This window comes from Psittacula echo (assembly GCF_963264785.1).
Source record: "Psittacula echo genome assembly, chromosome: 4".
Lineage (NCBI taxonomy): Eukaryota > Metazoa > Chordata > Aves > Psittaciformes > Psittacidae > Psittacula > Psittacula echo.
Window position 1 is genome coordinate 71,767,475 of NC_137738.1, and position 14,595 is coordinate 71,782,069.

General features: G+C 37.1%; 1 protein-coding gene across 7 annotated transcripts in view; it reads right to left on the minus strand.

The window, feature by feature from the left end:
- Positions 1-14,595, minus strand: part of LOC308219736 (cytochrome b5 reductase 4-like) — a 48,242-nt gene that overhangs the window by 27,323 nt on the left and 6,324 nt on the right. For 4 of the 7 annotated variants that reach the window (XM_080615120.1, XM_080615118.1, XM_080615124.1 and 1 more), the window contains 8 exons: positions 14,056-14,140; positions 10,404-10,442; positions 9,221-9,244; positions 6,971-7,025; positions 5,281-5,338; positions 5,085-5,178; positions 4,480-4,512; positions 3,675-3,797 (listed from right to left, as the gene is read on the minus strand). In XM_080615120.1, coding sequence (XP_080471246.1) covers positions 3,675-3,797; positions 4,480-4,512; positions 5,085-5,178; positions 5,281-5,338; positions 6,971-7,025; positions 9,221-9,244; positions 10,404-10,442; positions 14,056-14,140 — 511 coding nt within the window. The remainder of the gene's footprint in view (positions 1-3,674; positions 3,798-4,479; positions 4,513-5,084; positions 5,179-5,280; positions 5,339-6,970; positions 7,026-9,220; positions 9,245-10,403; positions 10,443-14,055; positions 14,141-14,595) is intronic. The other 3 variants (XM_080615122.1, XM_080615119.1, XM_080615121.1) reach the window with 2 other exon arrangements.

The following is a 14,595-nucleotide window of genomic DNA, read 5'->3' on the forward strand; positions in this document are numbered from 1 at the left end:
TATGAGAAAAACTACTATATCACTGCACTGTGGGTTTTGTTTGTTTGGTGTTTGTTTAAACTAGGAAGTTCTACCTTCCTTTTTTAATACCGCATTTAAATTTCACAGGATGCTGGCACTAAGACCATTAGCTTTTGTTTATGCTTTCTAATGAACAGTTTCATAATAGCTAGCTAAGAGTAATGTCACCAACTTCCCTACACTGACAATCTAATTATATTGAATTGTGCTTTCAATTCAATACTGTTGGGTATAAATAATTACTAAGCACTTAATCTAACTAAGCACTTAATCCTTCTTAAGGAGCAGAAACAGTATTGAATATTCTTCTGAATCTACTGAGAGATCCTAAGACATGATGTGGTTTCTGAAACTATATCAATATTTGTTTTAAAATTCCCGTCAACTTTGAAGAAATTCCACAATTCTGTTCTTTCCTCTCAGTTACACCCAGATACACTGGTCAAAATGTTAGTCTAAACTCAGCAGGAATTTGAGAGTCCATAGGCAATTTAAGCTGGGAAAGTGATACTCCTAGATGAGGGGGAAAAAGGGGTTATGCTAATTGATTCTTCACAGCAAGTAGTTATCACAGGCTTCCAGTATCATCCCTACATTGCACCACTGTTTCTGAAGAAGAGCTTCACCTCTTTTTTTGTAGAATCTAGAACTGGCCACTGGCAAAACAGAAGTATAGGCGCTTGGAAGGGTTGTGGTGGTCACCCCCTCACATCACAAATCACAAATTCATTCATAAATGCTGTCATGTGAACAAGTAATAACATAAAATCAAGTAAAGTTTTCAAGTGTCAATCCTGCCTGGTTTTCAGCCCTTCTGCCCGTGCTTTAAATAAAATGGAAATGTTTGAAATTATCAATAAAAAGGAAAATATTATAGAAAAACCCACGACAAGAAAAACCTAAGGAATTAAACATCAGTGCTCCCATAAGCACTCACTATTCACAGCCTCCGAATAATCCTGCCACAAAACTGGAAGTGTGGAAATATTCTGAATAAAATTATTACTTCTATTATAAAGTATCAAAGTATCAGTAACTTTCAAAAAGAACTAAAAATACACAAAACCTGAACAAAATAAATAAAATCAGACATAACAAGATAACACTACTTTCGAATCTGTTCCCAGATTTTCAGAAGTGCAAATTATTAGTTACAGTGTCTTAAAACAAGACTCTCACATTCATCAGAAAGAAAAGGCAATGCTGAGAGTAAGCAGTGGAAGATATATAAATCCAAGTGAAAAAAATAACAATATTTAACACAAGGCATCTGTGCTACCCTATATGTAGTGCTGCATAGAAATACTAGATATTAAGCTATTTTATAGCTTTAACTAGCCAGTTTACGTCTTGGAAGCAAAGCAGCTCTCACAAGGAACTACTTCAACACTGGTACTGCTTCTGCTTCCCACTCAAATCCCAACAGATCTTATGCCAGCTGCTCCACCTGCTTTTTTGAGCCATGATAAAATTACTTACCAGGCTGGAAGTCTTGATTATATTATTTCCAGCATAAAGTAATTTTGCTTCAGAAAAAGCAGTTTTGCATACAAAAATAAACGCATACCCAGTAAAGATATCCCTATTATCTAGAGTTGTTAATTGTTATTTCTGTACTCGCACTGTGCAAAGTACGAGTTTCTTCACCCATAACGTTAATTTGCACCAACAGAAGTGGAAGCAAAATTAAAAATGTTGCAATTTGGAGTAAAAGGCAGTGCAATTCTAAGCAGAAACAGAAAGTAGCTACTTTAGACTAAACTGAGTGAGAACAGAAGCTTCCAACATGTAGATTTTATGGCCAAGTTGAAAGCACAGCATTGTAATAAAGGACAGATATCTAGGCCTGAACACTCTTGCTCTATAAACCTTCTGGCATGATCCATTTTAAAACTGGAGTTTCAAAATTAAAAAACCTGCAGAATAAAAGTTTCTGGAGAAAGGATTAAAAAGCCATACATACCAATATATTTGCTAGATTCATCACCTTTGTAATCAGGGAACTGAAGAAACCTATGCTCAGCAAGCCCTTTAACTTCAATTTTCTGGAGGTTCAATTTAAACCGATCTGAACTCATCATAATAATGGTATATAATAATGGTATATAATAATGGTATATAATAATGGTATATAATAATGGTATATAATAATGGTATATAATAATGGTATATAATAATGGTATATAATAATGGTATATAATAATGGTATATAATAATGATATATAATAATGGTATATAATAATGGTATATAATAAAGGTATATAATAAAGTTATCCAACACCTATAATAGTTCTCTGAATAACAGGACAAATGCTATTTTGGAAACTGACTTCTTAGGGAAAAAAAAAAAAAGTAGAACAATCATCTAGGAAGCACTGGTTACTAATGCTCAATTTGGATTTCTGATAACTGCATCAAATCATCCTTGCCGTCTTAATATCCAAAGGATCTATAAAGCTGCTATATTCTACAGCTCTTGTTTTTTCTTATTTTCTCATTTTGTTTTTCTTAATCATAAAAAGTGGCAAGGAGGGAGAAAATGAGCAATGGACAGTGGACAACGTATTATTCCAGGCTATATCCCCTTAAATACAGAGGATTATATTGAAAAATCTGATATTACAGTGTATGACTCAACAGTTTCTAAAACTGTCATAAGGAAAATTACATTCTACATAAGCTAAAGAGAGATGCTTTTATGCAGTTGGTCTTCCTTTTAGTACCACAGTAACATCTCAACTTTAAAGGCTTAAGTAGCACAACTGAGAGCCAGTAAGAGGTGTACAACATGGTGATCAACATTTAATTAGCTCTTAAAAGTGTACAGCCTTGCTTTCACACATAAGGCAGACTAACATCAGTCAATTTTTGAGCATTGTCAGACAGAAGGTCAAGGAGGCTTCTGAGAAACTGGACAGCTGCAGTAATATAAGCATGCTCCCGATGTTACGTAATGTAATCGTGCAGAAATTTCAAATACAGCTATAAAAAAGCAGCACACTGATCAGGGTAATACATTTTGGTGCTGCAACAAGTTCATACTATTCTGTTACCACAACTAAACTCATACAACGACTACTGCTTCTTGCAGACACATCAGCTTATTCAGGGCTGGCTTTGCTACCTACACATGGCTTGAAGTCCTTAAATAATCACATCTCAAGTTACAAAGATGCAGTGCGCGGAACAACATTACTATAGATGCAGTAAAGCTGGAAGTGGAGTTTTTTATTCCTTCACTACAGTTACTCCTATAATGACTGACACAAGTCCATGCACTATCTCCTCAAGGTCTACTGAAGTTTTCATATGGACAGAAAGGATATTAAGCACACAGGTAGCCACAAGACAGAACAATGCTCAAGCAGTCTTCACCTTCCTCTATTAGGTTCTTCCAGTCTTTCTGCAAGCCTGGAAGACCTCCAATTCCATTGTGGGACAAAACAAGCCAGCAAAGCAAAGACAAAAAAACACCTCTAAGCTGAACCCTTTCAGAGAGGCTTCCTGAGCAGCTTTCAACGAGACCAGACAACAATTCTGAAAGAAATGAAGGCATGACTACAGAAAAAGAAAATCCTGGGAGAGACAAAACTCGACTAACAAGCTCAAAAAAGACTTACAACAGCTGGTAACATGGACATGAAACTGCTTACCTCTGTCCGTACGTTTCATAAATGTATTATGATTCTCCAAGGGCTGTCCCAGAATTTTCCAATGAACGTTATCCTTTTTCTTTAAGATAATCTCTACTTTCCCAACTTTTTCAGCAATATTTACTAAAAATTAAAAGGTTTCACATTGTTACTTTTAATTACACTTTGTACAAAAAAAAAATTTTACTCCTCCATTATAATCACATTTTAGAAGAATTAGTCATTTCTCAAGACACGCAGAATTAACCTGCTACATTAAGACATCAAAATAAATATACTTCCAGCTATCTCTCTATAATGCTTTATAGTGCATTTAAAACAACAAGCACTAACTTATTATGCACAATTAATGTATCTTATTTACGAAATATATTGTGAAAAGCTTCACAGCCCATGAGGTCAAAAAGAAGGCTCATGAATTCAGAGTCCTCATTTACTTAAACTTGGTAAATACCACTATTTACTAGTACCTTTCTTCTCAAGGCCCTTTGAGTAATTAAATGCTAAAAAATCCCAGTCTAAGCAAAGAAAAGTTTAAAAATACACAACAGAACCAACTTTAATTATTTTAACATTTAGTCATACTCAGAGGGATCAAAGCACCATCAATGTATTACTTTCACAGGTCCAAATGCCACAATTAAAATAAATAAATAAATAAATAAATATTTTGGTTTGATCTGATTGTGTCAGAATCTGGTGGTAAGCAAAACTGTAAAGTGCCTGGCAAGTCAGAAAAATAAATTGAAGTTCCACATTCTGATATCAGAACTGATACACAAGGGCTGGAAGAGATGGCACTTACCAGCCACGTATTCTTGAACGGCACGATCCAAATCTGAAATTAAGAGAAACGAATTCTATGTTAAGCAAAACCAAAATTACATTCTAGTTGTCAAATATGCACACAGTTTAAGGCTAGGAGTACTGAATGAACTAATCACCTAGAACTCTACGCATCTTTATCTGGCCTTGAAATTTCACTTGTTACTTCTGCAGGCCTAATACATAACATTAACAAAGGCATTTTTTTTCCCCCCATACTTTTAACACTGACTCATGTAAATCTACCAATCTGCATTTATCTACATCATTCTACTTGCCCTTTCAAATAAGGGCATTTTAATAACTATCAAAAACACACTTGAAGAAAAAGTCTATACAACTTAAACATTAATTTCTTATTACACTTTGTTCCACATGTAAAAATTCAGTAGATACTGAACAAATGAAGATGTGAGTTGATAAACAATGTAATTCATTTACATCAAGGTACTTTAAATTAATTATATCTAATGAAAGAGAAGGAAAATATTAAATGGTATCTGTAAAAAGCGTATGGTCTAATGAGAGTTTAATAAAGCAGAATAAAAATGTAGTACTTTCAAATTGCAAAATTACTGTACCTACCAACTTCTAAAAGATATGAGTAGTCATCCACGATTATCTCTCCCCTTAATAGTTTGTCTTCACAGTCAAGTATCACCAACTCGGCATTCATATCCTTTCATAGACAAGGAAAAAAACATTTTAATAAAGTTCTGTCAGAATTCAAGCTGGATCACAAATGGAACTTGTAATTCTCCCTTTCATAAAATACACTTACCTTCTGCTTAGTATATATGACAATGGTGATCAAACTATCCGTTTGGAACCAGTCATAACTGTAAAACAAGAAATACAGTAAAGAGAAGAATATGTACTTTCTTTGGGTATACCAAAATATATCTAACTAATTTTCAAGTAGAGCTTTCATGAATTTACAAGCCAAATACATTACTTACTATTTTTTTAATAGATAAGTCCAGAGCTAATGATTTTGAAAATACTGTTAAAATAACAAGACTATAATTATGCATCTTTATCGTTAGCACATTGTAGCTAAAATGATATGGTGTTAGTTTTACATAAAAAGCACCTGCATCCTCTTTGCAGTACAGGAACCTTAATAACATGATGATGATAATCTTGACTGCAGACAGAATTATTATACAGCCAGGGTGGCTTCCAAGAATTATAGATTGCATGCACATACCACAAAACTACAGTTCCTTTCATCTCTGCAAATCAAGATTTTGCATTCCTACGTTCCCAAGCTGCCCAAACCTTGCAATAAATCCAGGGAAAGGTATGAAACTGAAAGCCTCCAAATGATAAGTGGAGGAGTTCGTATGGACTTATACTTGCCAAGAAGTAACTTATCCACCTAACCCAGAAAAGCTATTCCTTTCTCTACCCATTTTCATGGGGACCATATATCTGACAATCTCATGCTTTGCTCTCCACCACAGACACCTATAGCTCTCACTTAACTTCTATATGGGTTGCAGGCCAAGCCAGTGAAAATCAATTCTATCCCCACAACAACGTTAACCCCTCACACCTACATTGCTAACGCCTTCTCTTCTCCCCAGTGTCCTAGCCACTTCCATCTACTGTTTGCACTGCTGGATCAGAAACAAAACAAAAAAAAAAAAAAAAAGAAAAAAGGCAAAATTGGAGAATGCCCCTCCCAGTATACACTCCTGACAGCCAACACATTCTAGGCTGCACACATCACACACCAGAAAATGCTAGACACACAGGAAGAACGGCAGCAAGGTCTGGGGATCACTTCAGAAGGTAAGCCACATTTCCAGTTGTTCACAAGCCACAATATTTTGGATGACTGCATGTAGCTAGCCCAGAAATTACACATTCACAGGACATTTTTATGCAAAGTGAGAAAATAAACCCTGGTGACTCAAGGTCTCATGGAGCAAAACAATATCTCAGTGACAACAGCAGGGATACCACAGTGGGGTTTTAGTGCCTGCTTCACTTTGCACACTGTAGAAACCTGAATACAGCTATCATATCTTAATATACTTCAGCTTGAAACTGAGTACTTTTCCAAGGCATACCAACTCATACATTAATGGACAGCTCAACTAAAGTCAAAGAAGTAAGCAGGCCAGTTGGAATAATTTTCTAGGAGCTTTCTCAAGAAGCAAGGCTGAAAAGTCTGCAAATATAGACCATACATTTGTTTACGATGGGAGGCACTGCAAGCATTAGAAACCAAGAGAGCAAGCAAAGAACCTTGCATCATCATCTGCTTATACAGTCAACACGACCTTGGCAAGTTGTTTAAGCCTGAACCTCAGCTTTCCTACTTGTAATAGGCTACTAATGATATACACTCATTTAGCTGAAACATCAAGAGCTAACCATGGAAGAAGCTGCCTGCATTTTCTAAGAACTGCACAGAACTATTAAATGGAATGTTTGACAGAAAACAAAAGAAAAAAGTTTACCTTGGAGTTAAATCTTTAGAAGAAGCACCCAGAATTTTCTTCTCAGGAAGCATACCTAGGGTGAGCAGAGAGTCATTAAGATATTTACTGTGATGCTCACTTAATAGAAATCAGAGATATTTTGGGGTCTAGAAACTGAATGTTTTAAATACCCCTCCACAATATTTAGTGGCTTCATTTCCTCAGGCAGCCAGATGCATCCATGTACTTTTTAAATTTTATTTTTATTCAGCACTATCTCTTGGAGAGTAAGCTCCTAGAACATGAAGTTCTACTTCAGAAAATATATTCCATATATGGCAGAACCTGTGCATGCAACCCTTCCAGTACCTGTAGCTTGGTCCCAGTTTCATCTGTTACCAGCCTGTGCTTTCACACTTTGTGAAAATGAAGCATGGAAGAAGGGTTATTGGAATGAATCTCCTTTAACAGAAGTATTTGTTTATACAATTCAGATGAACAAATTCAACTTGGGACATCTGGTCTAACTTAATTCACAAGGTCAATTTCACATCAGCCAGTTAAGCAAAGCTATTAGCCTTAATCTACTTTGCACTTCTCTAGGAATTTTCACAGAATTCAGTCACTCACTTTAATAACTAAACAACATGAAACAGTCTGAAAAAGCTTTTGTGGGAGGCAACACTTGGTCAGTCTTTGAAAATATCAGCTATACTAATCTCTGGCCTAACAGAAATTTAACGTATTTGGCAAAAACTTGAGCAGAGATGACAGATAAAACTGATGAAGAATTGCAGTTGCTTTTAAAACCAAATACTTATATAGGATCATGATGGAGAAAGCTGCACAGACAGAAATATAGTATGATTTGTAACACCACATGAACAGCAGGAGTTTTCCTGGACAACGGTTCAGTAGAGGTCTCAGATAACAGTTGGTAAATTCTAGATTCAAGGCCATTCAAATTAAACCTTGCAAACCTGGAATGGCTATGTGTCAAATAATTAATGTATGAATTCTCAGTTACCCAGATTATCTTCTTCTAAACGCCAGTAATTTTTGTAGTTTGACTACAAGCTTAAACACAGTAATTGAGTGGCTCCACCATGTGGAAAGTAGATAAACAGAAAGCCACTCAGGTCTAATCCAATCTGTCAAAACTATTTGATCATCCAGATGGGGGAATTAACCCAAAGCAGTTAACACTTGCTGGAATTACTTCTTCTTTGATCCTTAATTACCTCTAAAGTATACACCATCTGCAGCTTCCAAGGAAGCTAAATGGCACAGCAGTCAGATTATTGCAAAAGAAACTCAATTACCTAATGAAAAAGCCTTCTCAAAGGCTAAGCCCTCCTTGAGGACAGCTGGAGAGAGACTTTTTACAAGGGCCTGTACAGGCAGGACAAAGGAAAATGGCCTTAAAATGAAAGAGGGTAGATTTAGATCAGATATTGGAAAAAAAAAAAATCTTCACTATGAGGGTGGTCAGGTGCTGGCACAGGTTGCCCAGAAAACCTAGGGCTGTCCCATCCCTGGCAGAGTTCAACGCCAGGCTGGATGGGGATTTGAGCAACCTGATCTAGTGGAAGATGTCCCTGCCCACGGCAGGGGGGTGGAATTAGGTGATCATTAAGGTCCCTTCCAACCCAAACAATTCTGATTCTATGGCATATATCATATGCTTAGGTTGGCCTCCATGGTAAGAGGAATTCATGGTCATACATGCTCCTTTTTGACTTTGCAGGTCAACAGAAATATGTGAAAAGCCACAGTAAAACAGAGCTTTCTGGCAAACCAAGTTATTTATGAATTATTCTACAATGCTGTATGATGCTATGTGAAAACAAGAAGTCACATTGCAATAAAAAGACAGTATTTCTATGATTCAGATGATCAATAAAGCAATTAAGTAAAGTGCTCTACTCTCATAAGTAAAGAAAAGCTGGTGGTGAAGCCAAAGGCTAACAGCAGACATGAAATGAAGGAGTTTAAGGTGACCAGGATGAACAGCAGAATTACAGCTCTGCATCTCATGAGAGCAAACTTCACCTAATTCTGGGAACTGCTTCACAGAATCCCATGGGAGAGCAAGGCTAGTGATGAGTTTCTCATATTATCTTCATAGCCACATTGGAGAGAGCTGGGCTTGATATGTGGATTAAAATCTGGATAGAAACTTAGTAGGACTGTCAGTCACAAAAGGTTTGATTAGCAGTCCAAAGTCTAACACATGGTATTCCCTAAGAACAGGGAACGCCGATAGTGTTTGATAGTGTCATTACGAACCTGAAGGGCACACACCATGTCCCACTATCAGGAAGGAAGTGAGCAATAACAAATCATAAGAAGCAGTCAAAACACAAATGGTTATGGCTGCCATTCAAAGGGATGCAGACCAACCGAAGAAACAGGCTGACAAAAGTTCCATGAAACTCAGAAGCAACACAAAATTTTGCACCAGGAGAAGATAAATAAAGCTGATGCAACAAAACAAGCAGAAGGCCTGGCTAGACAGAAAGCAGCTTCACAGAAAATCTTCCAGTAACTTGGCAGACAAGCCAAACTTGGGCAGATAACTGCATTTTTGTTGTGATGAAGGCCAACTTTATCCCAGACAAAAGTACAGCCATCAGTTAAAGGGAAGCAATTCTTCCTCTCTGTTCAGCATTTGTGAGGCCAATCTGGAGTGCTGTGTCCAATTTTGGCTCTCAGTGCAGGACAGACATTGATATACCAGATCAAGTGCAGAGAAAGGCCACCAAAATGGTCAGCAGCTGAAGCAGCATAGCATATATGAAAGGACAGTGAGGGAACTGTGGGTGTTCAGCCCGCAGAAGAAAAGGCTAAGGAGGAAATACAAATACAGTCATCAACTAGCTAAAGAGAAGGAGGTGGGAGAGAAGGAATTATAGAGGAGACAGCCAGATGCTTCTTAAGAGAGGGACAAGAGGCAATAGACGAGATGCAGTGAAAAACTGGTGGAAGGGAGAAAAACCAAAATACCATACCTTGTCTCCTCGCCTCTTCCCATGAGGGTGAGACTGGTCATGAGCAGTATCATATACCATTTAGCTTTGAGCAGGAGACCAGACAGAACAAGCTACAGATGTTCCTTCCAACCTTGTCTTGACCCTGCTACTCCAACCCTATGGCCATCTATCTTTTCCGATACAGAGAAGGATTTCTACAGCACACAGTAATTTGTGACCTATCTTGTCTCACTCAAGCAGAAAGCTTATCCATCTCATACCTCCCTTATCTATACTACTCTAGAGCAGCCTTTTAAATACTTTTAAACACTGAATTCACAATACCTGATCAGGATTCTGCTCTCTGTAATTTTCACAGATCACTAAAGCCACAACATCAAATATAATGACAGAGAGAAGCCTGAACAAACATTGCTCATTCACTAATATTTAACTAAGTTTCAGACTCACTCCTTGCCTCACTCCAGGTGAATACTTACCATTAAGCTGTTTCTTCTCTTCAGACACAGAAGTAATCTCTACAAACATTAAGAAAAAAGGAGCACTACAGTAAGAAGTTGCACCACACTACTTGCACACATCATGCTAGAGAAATAAGCCAAGTAAGAATCCCCAACTAAACCTTCCGAAACATTAATAGATTGACCAGGATGCTTCATATGTCAAGAAGTTTCAAATAAATGCAGCATTGGTTGCCATTGCAAGATTATATATAATTAAACAAATAGCACATTAAACATGCCAGAAGTTGCACAGTACTGAAAGGGAGGAAAAGCAAGAACTCCAGCACTTCAAAACAAACACCACAGATTACCTTTTGCAATTATAAACTTCACAGCTAAGAAACTCACTAGATCTGTCAGACCTTCAATGACACTTGCATTGTGACAACACTTCGTTGAAACTGAATCTGACCAACCCAGTGTTTGGAAACTGAAACCAAATCCTTGGCAGAAACCCAAGGGGAAAAAAAATAATGTTTCTATAAGCTCCTTCTGTCAAATTAGTTTATTTGACAAGTTACTGTCTGAATTTTTCATTAAATCCACAGTATGCAACTACTCCAAACACACAACAACTAGCCAGAAAAAAACCCTAAAAACCAACCAAACAAAAAAACCCCAAACATCAAAACAACAAACAAACAAACCAACCAAGCAGGTGAATAAAACATTGTATCATGTCATAGATAAGGTGCCCAACTCGAGTAGAAAGGCACTGCACCTCCCAGCCACATATCCTTCTGCTCACAGCAAATCAGTGGGGAAACTAAGTTCTCTGGATGTACCCAGGCCCCTTTCTGCCTTTTCTACACTGCACATCTCAATGTCCCAATATAAAGGTGAATCTTATATTCTCTTTTATGGGAGCCAGGTTTGGGGAAGTGGGAGAACCAGCAGTGTGTTATTCCTGCTCCCCTTTATGAAAAACAAAATGTGAACTTTTCTCCCCCGCTCTTCTGAATCCCTTTCAGTACTCTGCATCACAGCAGCCAGTGTCAGAGGAAAAATGCCACTGCAAGAGAAGTGAAGGAATGGCTCCTGGAACAAAACACCAAGCATACAATACTGCAAAATTACTTCAGAGCTGCCCAAGAATTGTGTTCAACAAAGGCTTTCATGTTGTGCCACAACAAAAAACACTCAAGATAAATGGGATAGTTCACCCAAATGCCTGCGTATTCTTATTCTAGAGTACATCACTTCGAGCTTTCTGCCAGGATAGGCAAGTCATTTACAAAATCTCATTTCTGATGAAAGGTAATTTTTTGTGTTCAGAAGTCTGCTCTCACATCACTACATTTTAACACACTGCACCAAAATTGGCATTGCAATTTTAAGGACAGTTTGAGGCATTTCCAAGACACAGCCCTACCTCTCTTCCTTGGATGACACCATAGCTCTCAGTCTAACCTCACTGAATTAAGAACATTACAACATGCATTCCGACTCCCAAGTTACGTTACCATTGAAGTAACACAGGGACACATACTAATGTGTCTGATAAACATTAGCAGGATTAAAAGATACCAGACAACAAACTAATGTCCTTACTAGTGTTTAGAGCTGAGCACCCTGAAGGGAAAGCAAGCAGTTTAATGCTGTACAGGTTTGTTGAGGGAGACACTGAAAACACATCTTACATGCCTGAGGACTGCTCTAATTACTGCACTGGTCTTCTCAGGAAGTATAAACACTACATGTTTCAGTGCACAGATCCATCGTAACACTTCAGAGAAGTGAAGGGACACTTCAGAATTTCCTATCAGCCACTACCATATCATTAAGCAGCATTCCCAATAGACAAGTTGACAAAACATCACTTATAACCAGCATTTTCAAAAGACTCTTCTTTCCTAAAGAAGTAACAAACTAGAGCATGCAAGGACAATACCTTCCTTATACAGTTTGATGAGCAAATAATTGTGCCATCTTTAAAAAATACACCAGAACACAGGAAAGAAAAACTAAATTAAACCACGAATCTTCCAGTAATGCCCCAACAAACCTATATATGCCCTACCTGCACTGTACTGAGTCTGTACCAAACAGCAAGTATCAATGCTTGCCTAATGCCACTCAGCTTTTGCCACAAAAAAATAAAACCTATGTATTCCATAATATGAAGTCCTGTCTTTCCTTGATTATTTATGAGTCCACTTAATACTACATTCAAAAACATGCACCTTACTTCGTATTATTCTATTTTCAAATGCAAACTTTGCTGAATATGGTCCTTCTGGAAGGATGCAAGACCACAACTATTGCTGGCTGATAGTGAAGTTAGTTAATCACACTTTTGACCTCAAAGTCAACTTTGAGAATTTTACAGTGAAGAAGTTTAGCAAATCCAGTCTAATCAGGTTGATTCTTACTGAAATTACTTTTTTTTCAAGCCTGAAATGGCTAAGAGACACAAGCAACAGAACTGGTTTTATGGAGTTGGCAACTTTTACCCTGCAAACTTTACTCTAGCAAAATAGAAGAGTTCTACTATGGAGAAAAGCTGAAAAAGTATGCAGCAGAAAACAGACTGTCACAGCTCGCAGGAGCACAGACATGTCTCAAGAATACCTTCTAGTTGCAAAAGTCAGGTTTGCTTTTAAATTTCTAACTGAGCTGGCAAAGTAGCAGTAATTTATCTGTAACACCTCGACTCCATTAAGCAGTTACATTTTTGAGCTTTCTTCATACTTTGGTGCATTCACCCCAAAAGCTCCACACCGGAACTAGCTACCCAGCAACATGGAGATGTAAAATGTTATTCACCTTCATGTACAGACCAAACTCAACCTAACTGTTAGGCGATATGATACAAGAGCTAAGCAAGTATGTGGTGCACCTTGCCAGAAGCTTAAGAGCTACAAGAGATGCTGAATTTGTGAACCAAAAGATGCCACTGAATTTGAGAAGAAGAGCTGCAACCATTAATTTCTTCATGTTTTCCCTGCAGTTGTGCTAAGGGTCAATACTCCGTAACAGCATCTGCTTCCTACCTATAAGAAATTTTTGCTGTGGCCTACAAACCAAAACAAATAGTGAAGATTAAACTCTCTGGAAACCATCATAGGCATTTTAGACAATATACTAAACCTCTTGCTGTCCTGGCTCAGAGGAGTCTGTTGCATCAGCAAAATCTTCTCCAACTGAATTCAAACTAAAGAATCAAATAAAATATTCTGGAAAGGATAACTGTTCATAAAGTGTATTAAAATATCTCAATATAGATGCAACTTCCCAGACAGGTTTGCTGCTGAAATAATCAGACTGAAAATACTAACTTTATTTCAAGCTAAGAGAGGTATGACAGTTTGCCTCCAGGGATCATAACGAGAAATAGGGATGTGGGAGAAAAAAACCCAACAAATTATTTATATATATATATATGCACACAACACACACACGTCTGTTTTCTGATGACTAAAAACAAAACAAAAAATACAGCAGTCCATTACTTAAAGTCTTCATGCATAAACCAGATTCATCTTCAGGTTATCTGCAGTAAAAAGACTGAATATTTGCAACAGCCGTCATCTCTATGTCAGAATAGACTCTCCTTGTAAATATGATGATTTAGGATTCCTTGCAATTTCCAGATAATTTTTGAATACAACATTCTTAAAAACCTCACCTTTTGGGGCAGCAATAGGTTTGACAGCCATTCTCCCAACAAGACATTCCTTCAGCATCGATTCATAATTGACCCAGCGATGAACCTATAGTAACAAAATATGTTTTCATAAAATTTGTAATTCTTACTATGTTGCTCTAAGCACTGAAATAGAAAAACAGAAAGATTAATTTTTGCGTAGTGGCTGATGTAATTCATTTAGCAGTGGTTTTGTGGTGGGTTTTTTTTAAAGACTCATTACTACGTTGCTTAGTACTTATTTTTAATTCTATTACAGATAACGTAACTAAGTGAAAAAAGTAGATAGTTTAATTTATTCATTTTATGCTTTGCAGTATCTGAATATCATAACCTTGAACTACAGAAAATATTTCAGAAAAGCACTTTTAAGATGTGTGCTATGCAATTAACAGAATAAAGACATTGTCTTTACCACAAAGGCAATTAGTTTTGTTTAGATACACAGGAAGAGGTAAGGGAAAAGGGATGACGGTAACAAACATGATGAACAGTAGTTTAGGCACACAAACATCTCCTACC